At 39.0% G+C, this 25,112-nt stretch overlaps 1 protein-coding gene across 2 annotated transcripts in view; it reads right to left on the reverse strand.

Moving 5' to 3' along the window:
* ttyh2 (tweety family member 2) overlaps window positions 1-25,112 on the reverse strand; it is a 69,620-nt gene that overhangs the window by 10,076 nt on the left and 34,432 nt on the right. For both annotated transcript variants that reach the window (XM_040039025.1, XM_040039024.1), the window contains exons 4-6: window positions 18,183-18,403; window positions 15,128-15,223; window positions 2,810-2,882 (exon numbers count right to left, since the gene is read on the reverse strand). In XM_040039025.1, the coding sequence (XP_039894959.1) occupies window positions 2,810-2,882; window positions 15,128-15,223; window positions 18,183-18,403 (390 nt within the window). The remainder of the gene's footprint in view (window positions 1-2,809; window positions 2,883-15,127; window positions 15,224-18,182; window positions 18,404-25,112) is intronic.

Raw genomic sequence — 25,112 nt, forward strand, 5'->3', positions numbered from 1 at the left:
GTATATAACCCTCACATTTATATAAAGGAACACACACACATGAAATCTGGGCCTTTCACATAAACATCTCCTTTAAGAAGTAACACCTGCATCGACATAAGCACAAGCTCCTATTTACACATATAAATGATGTCTGAGGAGCCAGTGCAGATTCTTCATGTAATTGCTTTTACGAAGCCTTTATGATGTTTACTCCCAGGCAAAGAAAAGGCCCAGGTGGACTTTATCTATAAATTCTCAGAAACAGAGGTACAGTAAAAGCCAATTTCTATCCCGACTATCTACACAAATGTATCATCTAGGGTTATACACTGGATCCTTAATGAATTTATTAGACTACCTGTCTTAAAAAAAGGAAAACATTTCAGAAATTTGTCAAAATAATATTTTTCATTATTAGTTATTTTGTTATTTATTTTGGTATTAATTAATAGCAAACTGATTTCACATATTTACACCCAAATTTGAGCACATGGACTTCTCAGAAAAAAACTCTGTAATGAATTGAGCATAAAATTAAACAGCTAAAAGTAATGTTTCTGTCAAGGACTGCAAGTAAATAACTAATTTGGCATCCTAATCAAAAAAACATGTTTTCTGATTTTTAAACATTTTTTTTGCAAAACAGTACATCAGAAAATTCAGGGTTAACTATAATTATATACTGGTATTAAAAATATCATTTTTAAATATCTTGCGTATAGCAGTTAATTAACCATTACAGAAACATAAAGAAATATTATCAATCCTACTAATTTCATGTCAAACTCATTTTACAGTTTGATGTTAAGTGGAATAAATGAGTGGACCTCCACTGTCTGTCAATCTAAAGAAGTTTAACTACACATTTAAACCCTGAGATATTTAAATATCAGAAAAACCTGATCAGTAATGCTGTTCTAGAAAGTTTAAAGAAATCTGTCAGCATGGCCCCTAAATTATGACAAATTAATGTCTAAAATTACAGAAAACGTTACTGTACCTCACTGAGTTTTTGTTAATTCACATAAAATGCCAATTTTTTTATTGAATTTATGTATAAATCTTTTTAACTCTGGACCCCCCCCCCGAGAAAAGTTTCACTTTGTATCTGTCTTGTATACAGTGTACTGTCAGCACAGTGGTTCAGTAGTTAGTGCTGTTATCTACTAGCAAAATGTTTCGGGGTTCAAACCTGACCAAAATCATTTCCAAGTGTATGAATGAATAATAAAATATATTGATGGTTTTCTAATAGAGCTACTCTTACACTCTTTTAACAGATCTGTGTATGTGCTGTTTTAATAAAGTACAAAATTGTCACCAGAGTTTCAAGGCTGGGCTCTACAAGGTTCGGCCCACAAGAATAAGAATAAGAATAAGTACCTCCTGTCCAGGGTAGTACCCAGTAACAAGCTGTTGTACCGCTAAAGACAGGTTCTTTATTTTTTAAGGGTGTACAAATCACTCATTCAGCCTCAGCCTCAGTGACACCCAGCAGACACGTTACATAAAAGTGAGACGTAATGATTTTGTAACACACACAAAATCATTACGTCTGAGAGGACAAGATGTACCCGTGACTCTTCTGAAGCAATTTATGAAAAGTTATATTATTCATTTATCAAGGGGAGATGTAGAACAAGAAGACCTTTTAGTTAGATTACCATGTAATTTACTGGATGCTTTCAAGTTCCTTAAAGGGAAAGTACTGTCTTTCCGTTGAGATAAGCCTTACACACCATAGATGGACCTGAACGCAGCATGTGTCATGGTGCAGGAGACTAAATGGACAGGATGAATCATCTACTGCGAAATTCTGTATTTGTCTGCATTTGCAATGTCTTGACCGGTGGATGCAGATGGGGGTTTTGGTGTTTTAGTCATACATGTGTGCCGTAGCATTGCTATAAAAGGAAACCATTAGTGTCATTGTGTCAGGAAATGAAGACCACACCGAGTGAAGCCTCGCAAAGAAGACTTGAACATGCAGATAAAAAGGAAGATAAAACCAGACACCACTGTGCAACAGATCAAACTTCTCGCTGTTACTTACTCCTGATTACTTGACGCTCATTATCTCCAAATTTAATTCAAACGTGTAAACAATCCTCTGCTGCCCTGAGTAAAAAAAAAAAAGCAACATCCAGCAACAAAACTGAGAAAAATAGCACAGACGCCCGAGGCAGCTTAGTCAAACACCAGTGCTCAGCCACCTGATATTCATCGCGTCTCATGTTTCTCTCTATTTTCACGGTGAGTTCTCACCTCCACATCGATCAAACACTTGCGCGGCTTTTTTAAGCCTTGGGACGATGAGAGAGGAAAAACACTGAAATTAATCACCTACTCAGTGTGAATACGGCAATTGGATTCGTGTTGTCATAATCCTTGAATTGGAATCGGGTTATTGAGCTCTGTATAATGCTGCTGAGAAGGTGTGGGTTTGCAATTTTGTTCTTTTGTCAGTCTATTTTTAGTGCCGTGTGTTTTGACAGCAGAGATCAAAAGCTCATGACGTGGTAGACGGATAGCTGTGATCAGAAGAATTTGAGATTGGGCAGTTTTAGAACCTGTTTAGATGACTCTGTGCATCTGTGAGGGATCTCTGTCACTTAGACTGATTTCATAAATATTTTTGTAACCTTAACATCCTGATAAAGCTTAAATACTTGGCTTTTAAGCTTAGAACCACTAATTAGCAGCTAATACCTTAAATAGATAGATAGTTTCTGCAAACTATCAAGTATCATAAGAGAGGTGACCAGTTTAGGTTATTTTATATCAAAGTAAGTCAGTCACTCAGGGGTAAGAAAGCGAGGGAGCTTACCACAGCGGTTGCCAGGTCAGCTCCCAGTGAAGTCCAGCTCAGGACTAGCGTCAGCACTCCAAACACCATCATCCTGCAGAAATACAAAGAAACAACAGGGTCAGGTTGAAACTCAGTGCAGTGATCTGTTTATTTGCTAAATTAAACTAAGATTAACTGAAGGCTCAGTGAACCAGGACACAATGGCTCATTAAAGCTTGGTATTTATCCAAGTGAATGAGTCAGTGATTTAAGTACTTGACCCGGTTTGCATTAGGTTCATTCCAATTACTTGCAGTGATTACAGGTAAACACTATTGTAATCACACTGCTAGAAAACCAAGAAGTACTCTGGGTTTGTCATACGAATCTGCACTTATTATATCAGTGGTATATCAGCACCTTCAATTTGATATGGTTCCTACATCAACATTCTTTTGAAGCTGTGTTTTTGAGCCACTAATATTAAGTCGAATCACTCCATTTAATCTGTGTCTTTGCACTGATAGAAAAATCACAAAGCTGAATGCCATGAATGCTAAGAGACGCTTCAAAGGAGAGTTGAGTCATTATCTTCGCAAGCAACTGCTTTTCCAAACTAGTAATAAAGCGACCCCTTTGGAATAGTTGCATGTTGTAAGCATGTCTTATAACTACTGTATATAACAAAATAACAATCAAAATGGAGAAACAAAAAGAGCTATTGTAGAGTCCGTGTCATAACAGCTTCTGCTACTCATAAGAAATGGCTCGCGACCCAAGAGGAAGAAATGCTGATGTCACTGGGCTGTCATCACCAGAAAAAGTCACAGCAGTCATGTTTACTTCCATGGAGTTGATTCTGCTGCTTCAACATACAGCTGCAGAAGAACAGCTAATCTTCAACAGTGCTCATCCGCTCTGTTTGCCGACATCTGATTATAGCGAACTCAGTGGATGGATGTTCCTGCACCCATGTGTTTGTTTTACAGTGAATCCATACCCTGATGATGTCAACTTATTAGATGATAAGATGATGACATCAAATGATTTACACAGAGGCTGAGAGATTGCAGGCCCTGGCTGTCCATTTTGGCATGCAGGAAAGTGTTGATGTACTAAAATAGGAGATCAATACCTATTAAAGACAATCATAGATCAGCTCTGGTTAAGTGAAAAGAATTTCCAGAAAATCCAATAAGCTCCTGATTCATGTCACCACAGTTTAAATCGGATTTTTTTTTCTATGCATGTCCAGGCTCATCGCCAGCCTGTTCATCTTTCAGCACCCCACAGATCCCAGGCTAATCCATTTCTCAATGCACTGAATTGATACTGAGCTCCCAATATTGAACTTACAATCCGCTACTTCTGTCCTTTTCTCTTTATCTCTACTTCTCTATATATTCCCTTTGCCCTCTCTACAGTGTATTTTCGACGCCCTCTGCCTTCAAATCAGATCCTCATACTTAAAGTCTGTCTCCTTCCTTCTGTCTGATACAGACCTCTCACTAGGCCCAGACAATTTGCGAGATAGGAAAGAGAGTGAGGCTTCACAGATTCCTTATCTTATTTTAGACTCGACAAGCAGAACTAATGCAAACGTTCTTCACCGTCTTACTCGTTCACTGCGATAACTTGCATTAATATGTGATTATATCTGCATATGGCTATATAAAGGGTACTGTATAGAACACTTTACACCAGTATCACATCTGGTTCTTGGTGGTAACTACAACAACTATAAAGGGATAAGAAGAAAATTCTGATTCCTTTTCTGACACTTTTGTAATTCCTCCTCGCAGACAAGAGCCTCACAGGGTTACATTTGCTGTGCCAATTGTTTCTCTTTCTGTCAGCAAAATTACACAAAAGCTACATGGCCAAATTTCATCAAACCTGCTGCAGAGATATAGCAGCAGAAAAGAATGAACCTTTTGTATTTTGGTGCAGATTCTCACTTTCTCACTTTCTCTAAAATTGATAGCTAGGACACTGGCCTTAGAAGACTGTGCTCTTCCTGTATTTTTCCCATGAAATACTAATGCTGCATCTCAAATCACATATTTCCTCTTTTGTTTGCCTAGAGTAGCCACACTAAAAAGAACAGCTACACCCGGTACACTCCAAGTAACTTGGTGGTATGCTTAAAACAGACAAAACCCTGAGTGTAAAATTCTGTACACTTTTCATTTTCACTAGCCACCATCTTGGTGATGCACCAATAATTTGTTTGACAGTAACAGGAAAACATTGTCAGCATAGATGGAAACGCTACCGTTAGCTATCTATATCTATATTGATATCTATATCTATAGTTATAACAACAAATTTGAAAATTCTTATTCATAACAACTGTAATTATATTTTAGCATTAAAAATGCTGTTTTGATAAAGAGCTTGTGCATACTGGTGGATTAACTATTATACATGCATTAACATAGAAAATGATTTTGGCAATTTAGGCTAATTTAGGCTTGTTAGCCCTGCAATAGACCGGCAGCCTGTCCAGAGTGTACACCGGCTCTCGCCCCATGGCTGCTGGGATGGGTACTGAATTGGATGGATGTTAATTTAGGGTCATAAGAGTTTGAACAATGAAGAAAACTGGACTTCTTTATGTTTTCATGGTTCACCTAAGATGCTTCTTCAGTTCACAAACTTGTTTTCTCAAGCTCTTAAGACAACCATAAGTTGAATGATAACCTACACACTGCAGCTGTGTCTTGGCGTATATTTTATTTTCTTCGGTGTAAAAGAATTTAGCTTTGGATATGTGGACAAAGGTTTGACAAGTTGTAAATGTAAGAAAAGTTGGCAGCTTGTACAGCAATGGTCAAATGCTCCAACCGTTATTTCCAATGAGTGAATAGCTCTTTCTTCTTTTTTTTTTTTGTCTTGGGTCAATTTGCTGGTCTGGAACATTCAGGTCTGTGTTATCACAATGCCAAAGAAGAAAGGCGAAAGGAATAGCCTGAGAGAAGCAACCGTTGCTGTCCACAGGGAAGCCTGTCATACTACAGTGAGAAAGATTGTTCACAACTGGAAAACAAGTCAGTTGCCAATCTTCCCAGCAAATTCACCCTAAAGCCAGACTTTGCAATGCTCAGAGAAACTGCACAAAAAAATATAAAAACAGTTAAGCTACATCTCAAACTCTACAGGCCACAGTTAGCTGGTTAATGTTAAAGTTCATGACAGTAGAGTTAGAAAAATACTAAACAAGCATGGCTTGTTTGGAAGAGTTAACGGGAGAAAAGCAAACATCTGTAACAAAAAAGAAAAAGGCAGTACAGCTTAATTTTGCAAGGTTGCATCTGAACAAACCACAAGATCTCTGGAACAACGTTCTTTAGACATATGGGACCATGTTTGGCAAAAAAACGAAACCAAAAAACACAGCATGTCAGTATAAACACCTCATATTAACTGTCAAGCTCGGTGGTAGAAGGATGATAATTAGCAATTTGAAACAGTAATCCATGCCTTTGTAGCCGTTCGGTTGGATTACTGTAATTCTCTTTATTATGGGGTGAGTCAATCTTCTGTTTTTCAACTGCAGCTAGTTCAGAATGCTGCAACACGTCTTTTGACTGGCACTCATAGATGCAAGCATATCACCCCAGTTTTATATTCACTTCATTGGCTGCCCGTGCATTTTAGGATCCATTTTAAGCTACTTTTATTTGTTTTTAAATGTTTGTCCAATGCTGCCACTCTGTACCTCTCTGAGCTTCTTCATCCATACATACCTTCCCGGTCCCTCAGGTTGACAGACCAGTTCCTCCTAAGCATGCCCAGGACTAATCGTAAACTCAGAGGGGATCGGGCGTTTGCTGTGGCAGCACCAAAATTGTGGAATGAGTTGCCTTTACATGTTAGACAGGCGCCTTCCTTATCTGTTTTTAAATCACGTCTTAAAACATATCTATTTACCTTGGCTTTCAGCACAGCAGGACTTGTTGATGTTTCTTAATATGTTTCTTATTAATTATATTATTTTTAATTTTAAGATATTCTATATGTAAACTGTTTTCTCTTTGTTTTATATTTGTAGCACTTTGGCTAACATTGTCGGATGTAAAGTGCATTATAAATAAAGATGCTATGCTATGCTAATTAGGCTTGTTTCACAGTCACAGAACCTGGGTAGTCTGGAGACATCAAGTCAACCTCTCTGTATGCCAAAGTCAACCTGATTGAAATATTGTGGTGGGATCTAAAGAGACCAGTGCACAGATGAATACCTGCAAATCAGTGAACTGAAGCAAATTTGTAAAGAAGAGTGGGCCACATTGCTCCACAAGAATGCGATGATGATGTTGGTTTATGACAAAGTCATACAGCAAAAGAAATTGTGGAAAAAAATCATGGGTTCCAGTTGGTTTTTCACAGCACTGGATAGAGTCCTGTGAAAAATGTTCAGATGACTTAAGCGTGTGTAGTGGTATGTAGAATTTTTCATACTGAGAGACCCAATGTAAATGGGAAGCGGGGCACATGAACTGCAAACTGCTCTGTGTTGAAAGGAGTTTTCTCTTTCATTCACCATGCATTTCTCTGTCTTTGTTTTTCCAGTCTTTCCTCGTTTTGGCTCTGTAGCTACATGTTTCTGATCTACGGTAACTGAGCCCATCAGTTGATGAGTGTTTATTGTTTGATGTCTTCTCAACACTACATAGAGAAAAGGTAATTACTCTTCTTTGTAAAGTGCCCTGTGATGACTGTTGTTGCAAACTAGAGCTTTATTCCTAAAACTAAAGTGAAATTAAAATAAATTATTCAGTTTTGTGCTCTGTGAGACGAATGGGAATCAATGGGATACAAGGAAAATAGGGTTTAAAGTTGAGTCAAGTGCAAAAGTTACAGAGTTCATTGAGCAGGTCAGATGATGCTAGTAAATGCATTCAAGGATGAGGTCAAGTGACTGAATTAAATCAGAGTGGGAAGGGGATTTTCTTCTCTACTAAAAAATATTTTGCTGTAAACTTCTGTTATAGCTAGTCTATTCAGGGAGTGCAGAATTATTAGGCAAGTTGTATTTTTGAGGAATAATGTTATTATTGAACAACAACCATGTTCTCAATGAACCCAAAAAACTCATTAATATCAAAGCTGAATGTTTTTGGAAGTAGTTTTTAGTTTGTTTTTAGTTTTAGCTATTTTAGGGGGATATCTGTGTGTGCAGGTGACTATTACTGTGCATAATTATTAGGCAACTTAACAAAAAACAAATATATACCCATTTCAATTATTTATTTTTACCAGTGACACCAATATAACATCTCCACATTCACAAATATACATTTCTGACATTCAAAAACAAAACAAAAACAAATCAGCGACCAATATAGCCACCTTTCTTTGCAAGGACACTCAAAAGCCTGCCATCCAGTGGCGGCTGGCCCATAGGGGGCGCTCGGGCTCCGCCCCCCCAAATGTGGAGGAGTAAAAATATATATTTTTAAAAAATTCATCAATGATAGTTTTACTATGTGTGTGCCCATATACAGCCAGGCGTATTTTAACATTTTCACCAGCTGACTCATTAAAGTTCAACCAACAAACGGTGTTTTTCTTCTTCTGGGGCGCTCGTCAAAGCGCCCTTGATATGCAGCGAAATAGCCTATCATTAAATGGTTGCCAGGGGAAAATAATAAATATTTGACCTATCAGCGTCGCTGAATTAAATGGTTTGGGGGCGCTTAAAATTGCGCCCCTGCAGAAAACGCGCGAAGATTTGCTGTTCTAGAATTTTACCTCAGTCAGTAGCCTAAGTGAGCTATAAGGTCAGAGAGAGACGATGGCAGCGGTATTGTTAACGGTTGAGGCACAGCCTCCCCCAAATTCGGTTAGATCGCTTCTAACCTACCCTTTTGCCAGAAGGACAATGGCAGAAAAACTGCAAGTTAAAGAGTTGGGACCTGACAAGCCCGAAATTCAACTAACCCAGGCAACGAAGGAGAAGTCAAAAGCATACAACAGGACTTTTTGTCGGAGTTGGTTCCAGCGCAAGTCGTGGCTGACAGGCTGTGCATATTGATTTATATGATGCAGCCGGCTTTATATTGTTGCTTGATTACACCACACAACATTGGATTGATGTAGCCTAAGTAATGAGTAAGTGGACACATTCATTTTTGCTTAAAGGCTACTGGATGCTAATTTCTTTCGCTTTCTACCTGTAACTTATGTAGCTAGAGGAAAGCTTTCTGTTGTGTGTTGCCATCTAGTGGGCATGAGGTATCACTGTATGAGTTAATCACCTAGCAACAAATTAAAATTGTGTTGTTTGATGTACTCATTAAATGGGTCATTTTAGTCGATATCATAAAAATTGCCCCCCCTGAGATTTTTTTCAGGAGCCGCCACTGCTGCCATCCATGGATTCTGTCAGTGTTTTGATCTGTTCACCATCAACATTGCGTGCAGCAGCAACCACAGCCTCCCAGACACTGTTCAGAGAGGTGTACTGTTTTCCCTTCTTGTAAATCTCACATTTGATGATGGACCACAGGTTCTCAATGGGGTTCAGATCAGGTGAACAAGGAGGCCATGTCATTAGTTTTTCTTCTTTTATACCCTTTCTTGCCAGCCACGCTGTGGAGTACTTGGACGCGTGTGATGGAGCATTGTCCTGCATGAAAATCATGTTTTTCTTGAAGGATGCAGACTTCTTCCTGTACCACTGCTTGAAGAAGGTGTCTTCCAGAAACTGGTAGTAGGACTGGGAGTTGAGCTTGACTCCATCCTCAACCCGAAAAGGCCCCACAAGCTCATCTTTGATGATACCAGCCCAAACCAGTACTCCACCTCCACCTTGCTGGCGTCTGAGTCGGACTGGAGCTCTCTGCCCTTTACCAATCCAGCCACGGGCCCATCCATCTGGCCCATCAAGACTCACTCTCATTTCATCAGTCCATAAAACCTTAGAAAAACCAGTCTTGAGATATTTCTTGGCCCAGTCTTGACGTTTCAGCTTGTGTGTCTTGTTCAGTGGTGGTCGTCTTTCAGCCTTTCTTACCTTGGCCATGTCTCTGAGTATTGCACACCTTGTGCTTTTGGGCACTCCAGTGACGTTGCAGCTCTGAAATATGGCCAAACTGGTGGCAAGTGGCATCTTGGCAGCTGCACGCTTGACTTTTCTCAGTTCATGGGCAGTTATTTTGCACCTTGGTTTTTCCACACGCTTCTTGCGACCCTGTTGACTATTTTGAATGAAACGCTTGATTGTTCGATGATCACGCTTCAGAAGCTTTGCAATTTTGAGACTGCTGCATCCCTCTGCAAGATATCTCACTATTTTTGACTTTTCTGAGCCTGTCAAGTCCTTCTTTTGGCCCATTTTGCCAAAGGAAAGGACGTTGCCTAATAATTATGCACACCTGATATAGGGTGTTGATGTCATTAGACCACACCCCTTCTCATTACAGAGATGCACATCACCTAATATGCTTAATTGGTAGTAGGCTTTCGAGCCTATACAGCTTGGAGTAAGACAACATGCATGAAGAGGATGATGTGGACAAAATACTCATTTGCCTAATAATTCTGCACTCCCTGTAGAAATGTATAGAAAGTGAAAGCTTTGTCATCCTTACACAAGCCCCCATTAAACGTTCTAATTAAAACTGAGCAAAATGATAGAGATGTGACCTCAGAGCAGATATGCATGGGTACTGAGACCTCACTGCCAGTGCTAATTAGCTTGACATAGTAATCACATATTTCTCTCAGTTTCTAATTTTGGCTTCCACCTTGTGATTGCCATCTTAGAAACCATCACAGACTAACTTGGACTGCAACTCATTAAATTGTGTTTATTTCCTCCGAGCAAATTTAGGAGATTGACCTTATTGTCTAAAATGTCTTAATTATGAAGACAGTTGTGGTAATATGGATTTACTTAGTCAGTGTGTACAATTAAGGTAAAGTATAATTATGATGATTATACTTATATAATAGTATATAAGTATAATTATTATGTGAATATAAATTGTTTCTACAAAAAGTAACTAAATGTATCCCTGTCTTCCTTCCTTCGGGCAAGTGCCTTAAACTTTTAAGAAATTTATCTTAATAAACTCTATATTATCTTTGGAAAAACGCAAAGGCTCCGGCACACTTCCTTATGGGACATCTTTGACACAAGGGGCTAGTTTGGACAGGGTAGTTTGAACCGAAAATGATGCGTCTTTCTTGAGGACTTCATTTGGTCCACCTTGCTTGTACTTGGTTGGACCCACTTTTTCTTTTAGAACTGCTTTAATTCTTCCTGGCATAGATTCAACAACATGTCAGAAACATTGCGTTGATTGAGGCTACGTCCACATTAGCCTGGATAAATTAGAAAACGGCGTTTTCATCAGAAAACACTCCGTGTCCACACTATCATTTTCAGTCGTTTTCACAGAGTTGTGCATCCACATTGAAACGGCAGAAAACGCCTAAGTTCCAGTATTGCGCATGCGTGAAACGCAAGACGTTTCGACCTGCGTCAATTCTGTCTGCCGTTTAGTTACTTTCTGGCTCTTTGAAACGTCGCAGCAAAATGTCGAGGAAAAGCACCGAGTTTTTTAAGTGGACTAACAATGAGGTGGAGTTGTCGCTGCGAGTAACACAAAAGTACGAAGTTGCAAAAGCGATTGAGTTAAAGAATTTGAAGAAAAGCTATCTGGTCATGTACAAACTGATATTAATGTCTGATAGGGCTGTCAAAATTGAGCGCAAACAAAAGAACTGCTGTATAATGCCCTCCGCTATCTTAGCTTAATTGGTCACATGACTGCATCACATGATGCATGTGTCGTCGTTTTCGAAAAGGCTCCGGGTTCGCCGTACACACTGCCACGCGTATCCGCTTTGGAGAGCGTTTTCCTTGACCGTCTCAGTGTGGACGGAAGGCCAAAACGGAGACAAAAAGATGCGTTTTCAAACGAAAACACATTAGTGTGGACATGGCCTGAGATCTAGTGACTGTGGCGGCCATGTGAGTATAGTGCACTCACTGTCATGTTCAACAGTGAGTGCACTGTTGCCCATTTAATACTAGCTGAACATTAAGCAGTGTTCAGCTGGTATTAAATGGCCCAAAGTATTTCAAGAAAATATCCACATATGATTACACCACCATCAGTAGCCTGAGCCTGACCCGCACAATGTTTTTCCAGTCTTCTGCTGTCCAATTTTGGTGAGCTGTGAGAACTACAGCTTCAGTTTCTTGTTCTTAACTGACAAAAATGGCAACCATGACTTCTGGCATCAACAAGAAATTTTTGCTGTTCACTGGACATTGACTTGTTTTCAAACCACTTTCTGGAAATCTCAGAGATGATCTACTGGGATTTGTTGGGAAAATCCCAGTACATCAGCAGTTTCTGGAATTGTCAGACTAGCCAGTCTGGCACCAACAACCTCAAAGTCGCTTAGGTCACCTTTTTCCCCCATTCTGATGCTCAGTTTGAACATCAGCAGGTTGTCTTGGCCATATCTATATGCCTAAATGCACTGAGTTGCTGCCATATGACTAGCTGATTAGATATTTGCATTAACGAGCAGTTGAACAGGTTTATCTGTGCAATTACCTCCTTCAATGTTTACCCCAGCACTAATGGGTAAACTGCCAACATATGCTAAAGGTTTTCCACTACAGCAGGAGCATTATCTCTCCCTGGCTCATTTATTTTTCAATTCCTTGTTTATTTTTTCCAAATATGAAGTGAAGTGAGGGACCCTTCAGGATACCCAACTCAAGCTTGCTGCTGCACTTACATGGCACCCCCCCCCAGTGACAGACTTACAATGCAAGCTTTTGATCACAGAGGTGTAGTTAAACCATCAATTCAACGCAGTGCAAACACACTAACCTGAGAGACATACCGACGCTTGTTTAGACTACTGCTGTCAGCATTTCAGAAGCCCCACGCCCACCACAGCACCTAACCGTGGGCTCTGAATCTAGATTTCCCTTGAGGGGAAAATTAGTATTGTCACTTCCCACTTCCTGCTGAGATGAGCTTGATGTTTTATGCTTGATGAGCAATTAGCTAAGAAGATAAAAGCCAAACATTAATGCTGCACATATTCTAAATTTATATAACTATTTAGTAAGAGATGGTTGAGTGATATGTTTTTTAGGACAACATAATGGAACGCTGAATTATACTAACAGGCATTATATGGCAAAAAGCGCTGTATTTTTTCCCCAGCTCATAGTATTATTCTGTCATTTTTAGTGTCTTTCCAAGACTTTAAGAGATATTACTCATGCCATGTTATGTAAGATGAATGAAATATCTTGCCATTGAACATCTGTCAGATATGTTAATTAAAAGTACTTCTTTGTTGTGCCCGTGAAAGTGCAATTCAGATTGCTTTACATTTCTCTAAATGCAAATCAGCAGTATACAAGCACAATAATGAGGCTTAATTACAGCTCCATGATTAAAAGGGTGAGCTGGAAATGTTCTACAGTGAGTCATGTGAGCGTTGAAGCAGACTCGGCTGCCTGAACTAAAGCCTGCTCTTTATTCGCTTCGGGCTTAAGTGTTCTTGAGTTCGTAATCTGGATATTCAAGGTTACTTAAGAAATTCAGGCCTCCCCTGAAAAACCGTTTATTACTTTTAAAGCAACTTGCGCTGCGAATCCTTGCTCATCACAGTCCTAATGATCTCCGCCATCCAGGGAAATTAAATTTCCTCTGTCCTTTACTTTAGGAATACACATGCACTTGAAGCTTTTTATACTTTACAGCACTTTCAGACCGAATATGCATAATAGTTTCTGTGTATCCGGGTTTGAGATGACAGTTTTTATTCACCAAACCAAAATGTCCTTGCCACGTTAAAGGCGTATAAAAAGAATCACGGCTGAAAAACTCGACCGCAACAAATGCCTCTTCACAAAAACAAGCAGTTGTAAAAGATCTACAAATAAACATCTCTCTGACAGTGAGCTTTATAAATCTCTAACGTGTAGGTGTAAGCTGTTACTGTATGTCACAGTAACACCCAGCCAGACGGCATGTACCAGAAAGAGTTGGTAGGCCTCCAGAGTGTAATTTGCCCCCAACCACTTCCACTCTAGTGGAAGACTGCATCTCTTGGGAAGGCAGACACTCTTCACACTGACTCATCTTATGTGTGTGTGTGTGTGTGTGTGTGTGTGTGTGTGTGTGTGTGTGTGTGTGTGTGTGTGTATAGGGTTAGTCTTCGAGTGCATTTGTGGTTAGTAGGGCAAGTTTAGCAGAGCTCACACCCTGAAATGACTGATTGCAAGAGACAGGATGCCTCATGAAGGAATGAAGGCAGGACAGATTTCATGTTCTTTCTGTGAAAGCTCCGTTTCAGCAAAACATGCACTACAGTGTGTGGGAGAGTGATTGTTAGGTTCATTAACACCAACATGCTGCACATTCTGGCCGCCTGTTAAAAGGCAGACGAACCAACACCTGTTAATGTATTACTGTGTTTTTTTTTCTTTTACTGCTTATGTTTTAGTATAGCTGGCATGTGCTGTCACATATTTCAAGGTTCAAGGTTCAAGGTTCTTTATTTGTCACATGCATGGTTATACAAGTATAACACACATATTTATCTTTCATTCTGGATGTTTGTCACTCCTGAAGAGTAGCATTAGTGTGATACAACTAAAAACCACAACAAAAAAGGTATAAATCACATGCTATATAATCTGGAGATACAATAAAATTGTACCTACTGTTGTTTAATGTAATTCATGCCCAGCCTATTTAGAACAGGTCAAGTGTTAAAGAGGGAAAATAATCTTCAGGAAGTTGTATTGCTGATAACATCTCATCTCTCCCCTGCTTTCCAAACCTCTTTGCAAAGCAGAGCCACTGAGACAGTAACGCTGAACAAGTTCAACCCACTGCTGGCAATGCTAAAAAGCAAAGGGAATACGGAAATGGCTAGAAGAGGAGTGTTTGAGCAAGGATGTAATTCAGTGCTTTGCTGCTTTGTTCACAGACATTTACCACGCCTCAAGCTTCCTTCATCTACACCAACTCATACTAATTCGCTCAACTCATGTCTATTTTTTGTTAAAAAAAAATAGAAAAATTGAATATTTTCAGAAAAGAAAAATGAATATATTTTATTTCCATAATAGCACACAGTTAGTTAAGGCTTAGCCTACTAATCTCCCAACTGACTTTTTCTTTTATATATCCTGCCTTTGCTTTTCACCCACTGTCTCTCCCTCCTGCTGTGCAAGGAAAGAGAAGAAAAATATCACATATAAGAATTGGGGGGAAGGAACAGATTACCACTTTTCATGTGAACAAAAAGATAGCTTGTTGCTGTAAAATAGCCCAATGTTACAGGGTATATAAGACTCACGTTGTGAGCAGCCAGCGGGACTGCTTGGCCAGTCCCAGACAGGCCAGCAGGCAGATGATCAGGTCCAGGATGAGGAGCAGCAGGTATGTGAGCCACCTGCAGACACAGACAGACCACAAAATTAAACTGCTGCTGGTGAATGCCTTTTATTTATGGGAGGTGATGGAACATGGGAGGTTAAAAAGAAATTCAGTTTCTGAAATGTAGCCTTTATTTTTGTAGTTTTGCCTTTATTTCTACCCGTAGTAATACCTTTGTTGTCAATAGCTGGAGATGGGTTTCTCTTGAAAGCAACCAACAACATTCTTTCACAGCAGGCATCACTACCAATTTATTTTAAATTACACATACAGAAATATGAATTCTGAGAGGTAAATCTGCCACATAATTGTTTAAAATTGCACCTCACTCCTCTGTGCTAGCTAGTGGTTTAGCAACTGTTAAAAAACAGGGTTTACAAGCATTTATTCTGCAGAGAATCATTCTTATTATAATTAATCAAAACATACAGAAAAATTCGATCGATGTTGGAACCTAGTGAAATAAAAAAATGACTCGTAAAGACAAGCAGGAAAAGAAAGAAAGGGTAAAGTATTGCACCTAATTTCACATCATCGGATACGTGCATTAGAGGCGTGTGTGAAAGTGTGTTCGTGCTCGCGGGTATAACGTGGTAGAGTTGTCCACCTCACTGTAACCATCTGTTATTCAAACAGTTTGTGGCTGGACATAGTAAACCTGTCCAGATGGCTTATAATGAATGGATTCAAATCCATGTGGCTGAATGTTTCATGGTATGAAAAATACAAACTGTGGGGAATCGTTTCAGTTTAATTTCCTGTCTATTTCCATCGTTGTTCATCTTCCACCCTGCATACATAACTCTGACATCACTTTGTATATTCTTATTGTGTATTGTGAGTTTCTACCCCTCTGAGAGAATCCATCTCACATCTTTTCTCCATCTTTTTCCTTTTCCTCCCCCTCTTCGTCAGTCTCTTTAATCTCTCTCCCCTCTCTCTCTTTCCCTTTTAGCCCCTTTTCTCTCCCTCGCCGCCATCTCCTTCCTCGTTTTATCTTCCCCCCCTCGGCAGGGGACAGTACAAGAAGCTGGGGCATCAGCATGGGAGGTACTTCAGTAACGCTGCCACCTTGTTGTCTATGTTATCCTAATCTAATTAGAGTCTGAGCAAAGCATGAATACATGCAGGAGGTTGAACGGGCGGCATGTATGTATAATAAAAAGCAAGACCTCTTTTCCTCAAGAAACAAAATACAGAACACTGAGATTTGTCAGTCTTTCCTGATGTTTTGCTCAAGTTCTACCTGTTTACCCTCACAGACAGGTCAAAGGTGACTGGATCCTGCATCTAAGCGTCAGGTCATTTCATGAGAAAAAAATCTGGCTTTTGAAAGTGTTTATGTACACAAATATTTAACTGTCTGCAATGTATCTGACTTCAAAACACAGGAATAACAATGAAAAATCGCTCTTCCATTTTTAATCGCTTATCCTTGTGAAGGGCACGTTGCCAGTCCATCACAGGGATAACACCCAGAGACAGACAGTCATTCACACTCAGATTAATACCTACGGCCAATTTAGAATCACCAGTTAATCATTAATTAATCTAAGAGGCATGTCTGTGGACCGTGGGAGGAAGCTGCAGCCACTGGTGAGGACCCACACAAGCACAGAGAGAACAGGTAAACTCTGCTGGGCAGTTCTTTCCACTTAGAAACCATGTAGATAAAGAAAAAAGCTACTGATGTTGTCAATATCTTAACCTGATGTGGTAAAAACAGATCAATAGAGAGAGAATAAAACTGCATGGTAAACTAAGAATGGTTAGGAACAGTAGTTTTGCATTGGGCCACAGTTAAAAGAAATACTGAGCAATTCCTGGAAGTAATAATGTTACTTTTTGTGACTAAGTAAGAAAACAACACTGGAAGAGTGAACAACACACAGGCTTTTATAAGTTCAACATGAAAAAGAAAAGAAGAAAAAAGAAAAACAGGAAGCACACACAGCCAACCGCACAGAAACTATTTGTTGGAGTGCAGCAGTGATAATGAGTCCATTAACAGCTTACAATGTCTGGCTGTCTGCTTGCAGTCTGCCTACACTTCTAGCATGGAGCTATGCGGGGTATTGATTTATTGGCTGAGCAAAGGAGTCACATTACAGATCAATACAAACACATAAGCCTGTCTGTTACTGCAGACTCCACAGAAAACACCACTGAGCCTATTCAAGAATAAAAATAAAAACTGGACATGAGCCCATTTTTTTCCTCTAAGACGATGAGAGTAACAACAGCGAGACAAAGCCTCGGAAAATAGTTCCGCTAACACATTGCAGTAGTTTTTGCAGTAATAGCTGCTGTTCTCATTTATGCAATGATTGCTAATTATTCAATAGGATGCTTTTTTTGAACATCCTAAAGAACTGTCTGGAAGATAATTCACATGCAGTATGTAGGTACACACACAAACACAGCTGCATTATTATTTAAACCCACCCAATAAATATTACGTGATATATTCAGGTCATAGCATGTAGAAAGTAATCTATTCTACCGTGTTTAAATTGCTCATTGCAGCTATAAAATGAATGTGCATGACTATATGCAAGTTTGTTTAATTTGGATTATTTTTTTTAACATAACACTGATGAATTAGCTTTTTAGGTGCACCGATGCTTAGATGTCTTCTAGATAAACTTTTGCCATATAAACTGATTAAAGACTGCATGTATGTATGAAAAGTAAACTTGTTCCATAATAATAATTATATTCCTTAAACACTTTTCTACTGATTTTCATTGTATAAATAAATTTGAAAATTTCACCTCCCATGTGTCTGGGAAGCTTTAAACCGTTAAAAATGTTCAGGGCAACGGAAACGTGCACCAACAGAAATAACCTTCCTGAATCCTGTCCTCGAGCTCTGGGTGTTTTTCTCCTCCTGTTTAACTAGACACTTTTATAGCATCGAGTAAACAGATTCGCACACAGTACAACCTTGACACATGTACTCTTCTGTTCCCCACCTGTAGTACTCTATGGTTGCTGACTGATCGGCAATGGATGCCAGGTCCACTTTAGCTTTTTCCCAGTCAGACAGTCCGAGCAGCTGTTTGATCACATTGTCAGCCATCTGCTGCATGAACTGCAGGGTCTGCACGTAGTCGCCCCGTGTTGCAAAGATCTCATCAAGCCTCGCAAGGTGCTGGTGCAGCCCACTCCTCATGTTGCCCATGGTGCCTGAAACCTGGAGCGCACAAGAAGAAAGAGTGGGGTAAGATTAACTGACACAGCAAATACAGTTAGAGGGTATGAGTCAATGGTATTATAATACATTAATAGATCTATCTAAAGTACTGCATAGAAGTCCTGAGAAACTAAATTTCTTTCTGTGTTTTTTAGGAAAATTAGGTGGTGATTTATTGAAAAACATGCAAATGTACACAGAAATAAAAAATACAACCTGTAAGGCAAAAAAGAGAGTTTGTTCACTTTCAAAAAGCTTGAAAATCAATATTGGTATGACCACCTTTATTCTTCAACACAGCCTGAACTCTCTTAGGCAAGTGTTCTTCTAACTTTTATAAGTAGTCTTCAGGAATAGTTTTCTAAACTTCTTGAAGGACATTCCACAGCTCCTTTGGCAGTCTTTTATCCCCTTCTCTGTCAAGATGAACCGCTTAAATAATGTGTGCTTGCTTTTTTATTCATTTATGTTTTTACTGTTGTTGTTGAAGCAATCAGACAGTTTCCAGGCGGTACAGCATGGCTGATCAAAAGCTGATGGCTCAAATACAGCCTAAAACAATCACAGAGCCTCCACTGTGTTTTACAAAGGGCTAAAAACAGACAGTTTTAACCCGTTTCTGACCTCTTCTGACTCTCAGATAGTATTCGTCTGCAACCTTGACAGTTCTTTTGCACTTAACATGCCAAAGTCCATGTTTTTTTTTTTTTTAAGGACACATTGCAAAGATATGCCAATAGCTCTATCAGAATCACCTTGCTGGTGCAAAAATACTATTTCATGCCTGACAAGATCACAAATTATGTGTTTTTGCAAAAGCAGCTAGTAACAAAGTCCTTAAAGCTATCTTATCAGGTACAAGGACTGGATTGCAGAAGGATGTAAAAACACTTTATCTATCTATCTGTCTGAAACAATGTACTTAACAGCAGTGAATTGTAGCAATGGACTACATATACTAAGTATAATATGCTTCTAATAATATTCTAAATATAGAAATTTTCTGTTGCTTAAAGTGAGGCACTCAACCGGTCAGTCAACAGCTGCTCTTATTCAGCTTTTCACTGAACAATGGAACAGAAAAGTCCATATGAAACAGCTGTGTGTGTGTGTGTGTGTGTGTGTGTGTGTGTGTGTGTGTGTGTGTGTGTGTGTGTGTAGGAAATCAACATTGAAGTAATTCATCTTCATGTGTTAAATGCTTAGGCAGTGAGAAGTCTTCTTCAACATGTATGAACTTCCATTAGTTTACAACATCTCCAACAAAAGCAGACGAAGCAGGAAACGCAATCAATCTGAGGCCACTCCCTGACCTTTAGCCATGCGCTTAGCGTGGTTAAAGGTCAGGGAATAGCCTGACCTTTATGGGGATGGCAACATCTCTCTGTTGGTCAGTAAGTCTCTCCACCGTTTTGTTAAAACATCTTTAAAATTATCTAAAAAAAATCAACTGTTAAAGAAAATGGTTTTCATAGTTTCCACATCGTAGATTATGAATCAAAGCACTCAAATCCTTGGAAGACAAATGACTTGAAAGTTTTGCACTATAGATTTTTTTTTTAACATGCAGGTTAGATTTAAGCACCTGGAAAGATACTAACACAGACCTTTACAACAGTAACCCCACATAATGCAAAAGCTGATGCCATAACTCAGTGTCGCACACCACTGCTGAAGACAACTTGTACTTGTTAGTGTAAGATGACGAACATGTCAAGACTTGCACACTCATTAGCATTTAGCTTATAGCTCTGAGTAGTAAAGCGTTTTCATAAACCTGTCAGACAACTAGCATTAACCACAACATTTTTGCTTTTCTTCATGGCAATAAGAAACCGAAGCTCCTGGAGAAAACTCAAGCAAGCACAGGAACAACATGCAGGCTCCACACACAAGGACTCTGTCTGGGTTCAAATCAAGTATCCTATGAGGCACTGACCCACCGTGCTGCCACAGAGTCAACCCACCAGCCTTTAACGCTTGAAGTCTTATTCACAGAAAACTCAACAATACAACTGATGCTTTAATGAGTTGTCAGCAAAACATACAAGTTTGAACACAGCATAATGTTTTCTATGCCAGACTTTTCTGCTAAAATAATAATGTACTGACAGTATTTTTTTTATTACTGAGGTCATGTGTTTGCCTGAAAGAAGTTCCCAGAATTATGGACAAAGGTGAGATTTTTCGTAAACATGAGGTTGGTCTGTGCTGCCACTCAGCAGCAGAGCTCAGACAGAGGACCGTGTGGGAGAGCTGGGCTACTGTGCATGTTGATGCAGTTTTAGTTTAAGTAAACAGATCAGCTTGGAAAACAGCCAAAACTAGAAATCGCAGAGGCAAAACAGCAGGTTTGCTAGTGCTGCTGTTGGTGGTTAGATATTTTTTTCAAACCAACACCTCACTATGAGACTCATAGTTTATTTACCTGTTTAAGCCCGAAAGGAAGAGTGATCCCCTAAGCCAAACAACAAACAGATAAACAGCAAACAGACACATTTATTGTGACAAATCACATTTTTATTTATGGCCAAGACAACATTATACAGTATTTATGTAACAAATATCGAACCATCTTCTTGGGTTTAATTACTGTGTACTTTGCTTGAAGGGAGAAGTTGTTTACAGGGAAATGGTGTTCGTGGAGACAACCTGCTATAAGATAATTAAAAAGGGAAATAAGCGCTCTTATTCAGCTCTGGGTACTTGGCATTCACAAGCAAGACTACTCATATTGTTGTTGGCTTTGTCAGGGACAAGGCTTGCTGAAGCTAAAAGGAAAGTTTGGATAGCAGTAATTAGTTGGTTTTGCATGTAATGTGTGGGCCACATTATACAGCTTACGGAAGAGCTGAGAATAAATACATAATGAGAAAAAAGGAAGAGAAAGGTTAAGTGCAGCTGATTGAGAATTGTTTGCTAAACTTTCATAAATATGTCTTCATAAACGAATCATTGGACTGCCCACAATTAAAACTATATTTTTCTTTCAAAAAGTGAACGATATTAGACATAATGCATTATAACATGAATAATGTTTACTAGAATGTCTCGAATCGAGGTTTTTTTGCTATTAATGCAGATTCATTTCCTTTTCGTGTGATCTGACTACCCAGGTCAAAATTCCAAACATAAGAGAAACCAGATGAAGTTTGATTTAGTTTATCTTCCTTTGTATTTAACTTTGATAAAGTTGTGCATGTTGTTAATCCTTTTGATGAACGATGCTATTCCATAAGGTCGCTCCTTACAAAATTAGTCATTAGATGTCGATTACCTTAATGAAAAAAATCTAACCTGACATACTTGTATAAAAGCAGAGCAACTACTGAAAATCACAGGTTTAAAGAACTCGTCCATTCTTATAGTGAGACAGAAAAGGGAGTTAGATGTGATGTGATTAAAGTAGAGTTAGGTGGATCCAAGTGTAGACACTTGTAAGCCATCTGGGCATTGGGGGAAAAATCCAATGCACAGCAGCAAATCTACAACAGAAAGGCTGAAAAAGAAAAGAATTACAATGTTGCAATGAGCCAGTAAAATTCAACTTGGTTGAAATGCTGTGTTGGGACCTTAAGAGAGCTGTGGATAAAACAAATTCCCTCAAAATCCAATTAACTAAAGCAATGTTTTAGAGAAGGATCATTCTGTGGATCAGAATTCCTCCTCAACGATGTGAGAGACTGATACAGTCATACAGAAAATAATCACTACGAGTTATTGCTGCTGAACGTGCTCCTATGAGCTGCTGAATAATGGGGTGCACACAGTGCTGTGAAAACATCACATTTCCTTACATCATTCATACTGGTGCGCCTCCTGATTTATGGGACGTTAATATAGTATTCTCAAAAAAATTGATCACTTTAATCGCAGCAAACCTTTTTAATTTTCATTTAAAGTTATCACTTTGATTGATTGCCATAAGAATAATCAGACAGAAATCCAGCACACAGTGGCTTCTGGGTTTTACAAAAAGAAACAGATCGTATGCACAGGCATGTAGCACTCTGTACTTTGTTATCTGATCACTCATCAATACATCTTCTTCTTCAAACTGAGAAGATGAAATTGCAGATGAAAAATGAAAGCACATATCTGATCCTCGCCTCCTGTGTAAAAATCTTATCTAAAATGCCCAGGGAGACAGACAATCCAGCTAATCTCTCCTTCATCTTGGTCTGATACTCACTGTGTGGGTTGATCCGCACCGATCAAGAAGATATAATTCCCCTTTTCCAGTCATCTCAGCCTTTATCTCAGACTGATGTTTTAAGGGCACGGAGAAGTACTTTCCGCCTCACATCTTTTCTAAACAAACAATTTACAGTAGATTGTACTCGGTGCCTAGCTATTTTCTTGTGGGATATTCATTTCTACATGCCAGAGGGTAAACAACAAACAATGAAAAAAGTCTAAAGAACCATTATACGTGACATTATTCGGATAAAATATGCGTAACCTTAAGCAGAGAAAAATGACAATGGGCTGTGACGTTTCAAATGTAGATTCTCGCTTCAGGAAATGGAAAAAAATACAGATCAATGGGCATCATGTGCAGACTCTTGTTTACACATTTTAAAGCCCCTGAGCATCATTTGAAGGGGAGAAACAGTTATGTAGTCTCAGATCCTACTTACAGAAAACCTTGCCATTTGCCATGTCCATCTTTCAAAACGCCATCATTTTTTCCGTATTGTAATGCCCACGGGTAACTTAATCCATCCTGTCTCCTAAGGCCTGTACACATTTCAGGCACAGAAATGTTTCCTTTCTTTAAGCCCTGGTCTGAGATTCTACAGAATATAAATGCCACTTCCTTCACTAGAATTTGATCTCTATCTTTAAGCCTGTTCGGGCTGGTATGTCTCTGTGGAAGTGATGCCTCAGAGAGATGAGGGATCACAAAACAGAGAGTGAATGTAAAGGAACAGTTCTAATTTGAGGCACAAACCTCCCAGAAAGTGTTCGTCTCTGAGATGAACCATGTAAAAAAGAAAAGAAAAAAAAAGGAGTAATTTCTAATTCTTTGTAGTGTTTTCCTTTTTAAAAATTCAGTGCTGCTGAGCAGGCATCACAGAATCACTTACAATCGTCTCGTAATTGCTTGATAAATGAGAACTGTTTGACTGTATTTTTGAAATTAAGAAAAAGGATAAGATATGGAATCAGATCTTTTTTCTGCAATCCATTGTGTCTGTATGATAGGAGAAGAGAAAAGTTTCTTCAATTAAAATTGAATGCGGGAGCTAGAGCGTGAAATGGAACATGGGTCTGAAGTGCCTTGGCAGCTCGGTCACAGTTAAAGATAGAGACCATCTTCACCACTGGGTACCGAAGCTCTGAAAACATCTCTTTAAAAATAAATTCCTTTTTTAAGTTTGATACTGAATGATCACGAAGCTTCTAGGAGGTCATCCTTCAGAGTGGATTAGTGGTGTTTATGAGTTTGTTGATGAAAGACTGAACAAGTTTTCAAAGATGATGTTTCTCCTTAAGTTTTTGCAAAACTGTTACTTCTTCTACACATTTTGAGGTAAAGCATCAGTTGCTCTCATAAAGATAAGTCTCACATCGCTGGTTTTCTCCAATTTAGATATTTAGACACAGAGTGATGCAGTCCACTGCCTCAGCAAACACCTTGGTTGTCTCCTTACTGTGGAAGAGCAGTTTTGCTTTCAGGCTCTTTCCTGTTATCCAAAATCCTCTCCCATTCCCTATACATGAGCAAAACCATCCACAGTCCAACTGTTTGTTCTAAATTAACTTGTACATTTTGGTGCTGGACTTTCAATTCTCCTTTGACTGCAACAGTTTATTACAATCCTCAAAAAGATTGTTTTGCTTGAGAAAATTTATGCTAAACACATGCGCATAGGCCTATAAAAACAAGCCATGCTTCTATTCTACTCATTTCCAATTACACTGAATGAAACAATTACATTTGCAGAAAACCAACGAATAGTCGTAAATTTAGCAAAACTGGCATGTACCACAGACTCCATGAAAATCTGTAGTTTGTGGCACAGTTTAGTCAACTGGTGTTGTGGTAGTCACATCAATGGGAGTAATATGCTGTCATTTTGAACTACAAACTTCTAGGTAAAAGAACTACAGCAGTGAACACAAATTCACCTTTTCCTATAAACCTGTATGTAAGTAGAGATGGATGTGATCACCACGAAATTGCCAAAAGCTGTAGTTCTTCCAATAACGATGTGAAGCTGTTTAGATATTTTACATGGGACAAAAACAGTCTGGTGCCTTTAGACATGTTCATGTGGACTGACTTGATTTTTGAACCAGCTTCACATCGTTATTAGAAGAACTACATCTTTTGGTGATGGCATGGTGATTACATCTGTACAGACTGTTTTTGCCCCATATAAATATGCATTTACATATTTTACATGGGACAAAAACAGTCTGAGGGCTTACCGACATGGGTTTTGGAACCATCGTCAAGTTGCTGTCAGTTGAGGAACATTTGACACTTGTTCATCAACTTAAATTTTAATCCCCAGATGTTGATGCTTATGTCTAGGCCACACACATGTCAATCGCCAGCTCTACTTTACCCCTAACAATACCTCAAGATAATTAAATTTCTTTGAGAAATGTCATTTCTAAGAGACAGAAGAAAAACCATGGTCAGGCTGTAAATATGGGCATACAAGGTGCTCATAAAATACCAGAAGCTTGGCCGGAA

Source organism: Simochromis diagramma, unplaced genomic scaffold (genome assembly GCF_900408965.1).
Source record: "Simochromis diagramma unplaced genomic scaffold, fSimDia1.1 OVJJ01000402.1, whole genome shotgun sequence".
In the NCBI taxonomy this organism is placed as follows: Eukaryota; Metazoa; Chordata; class Actinopteri; order Cichliformes; family Cichlidae; genus Simochromis; species Simochromis diagramma.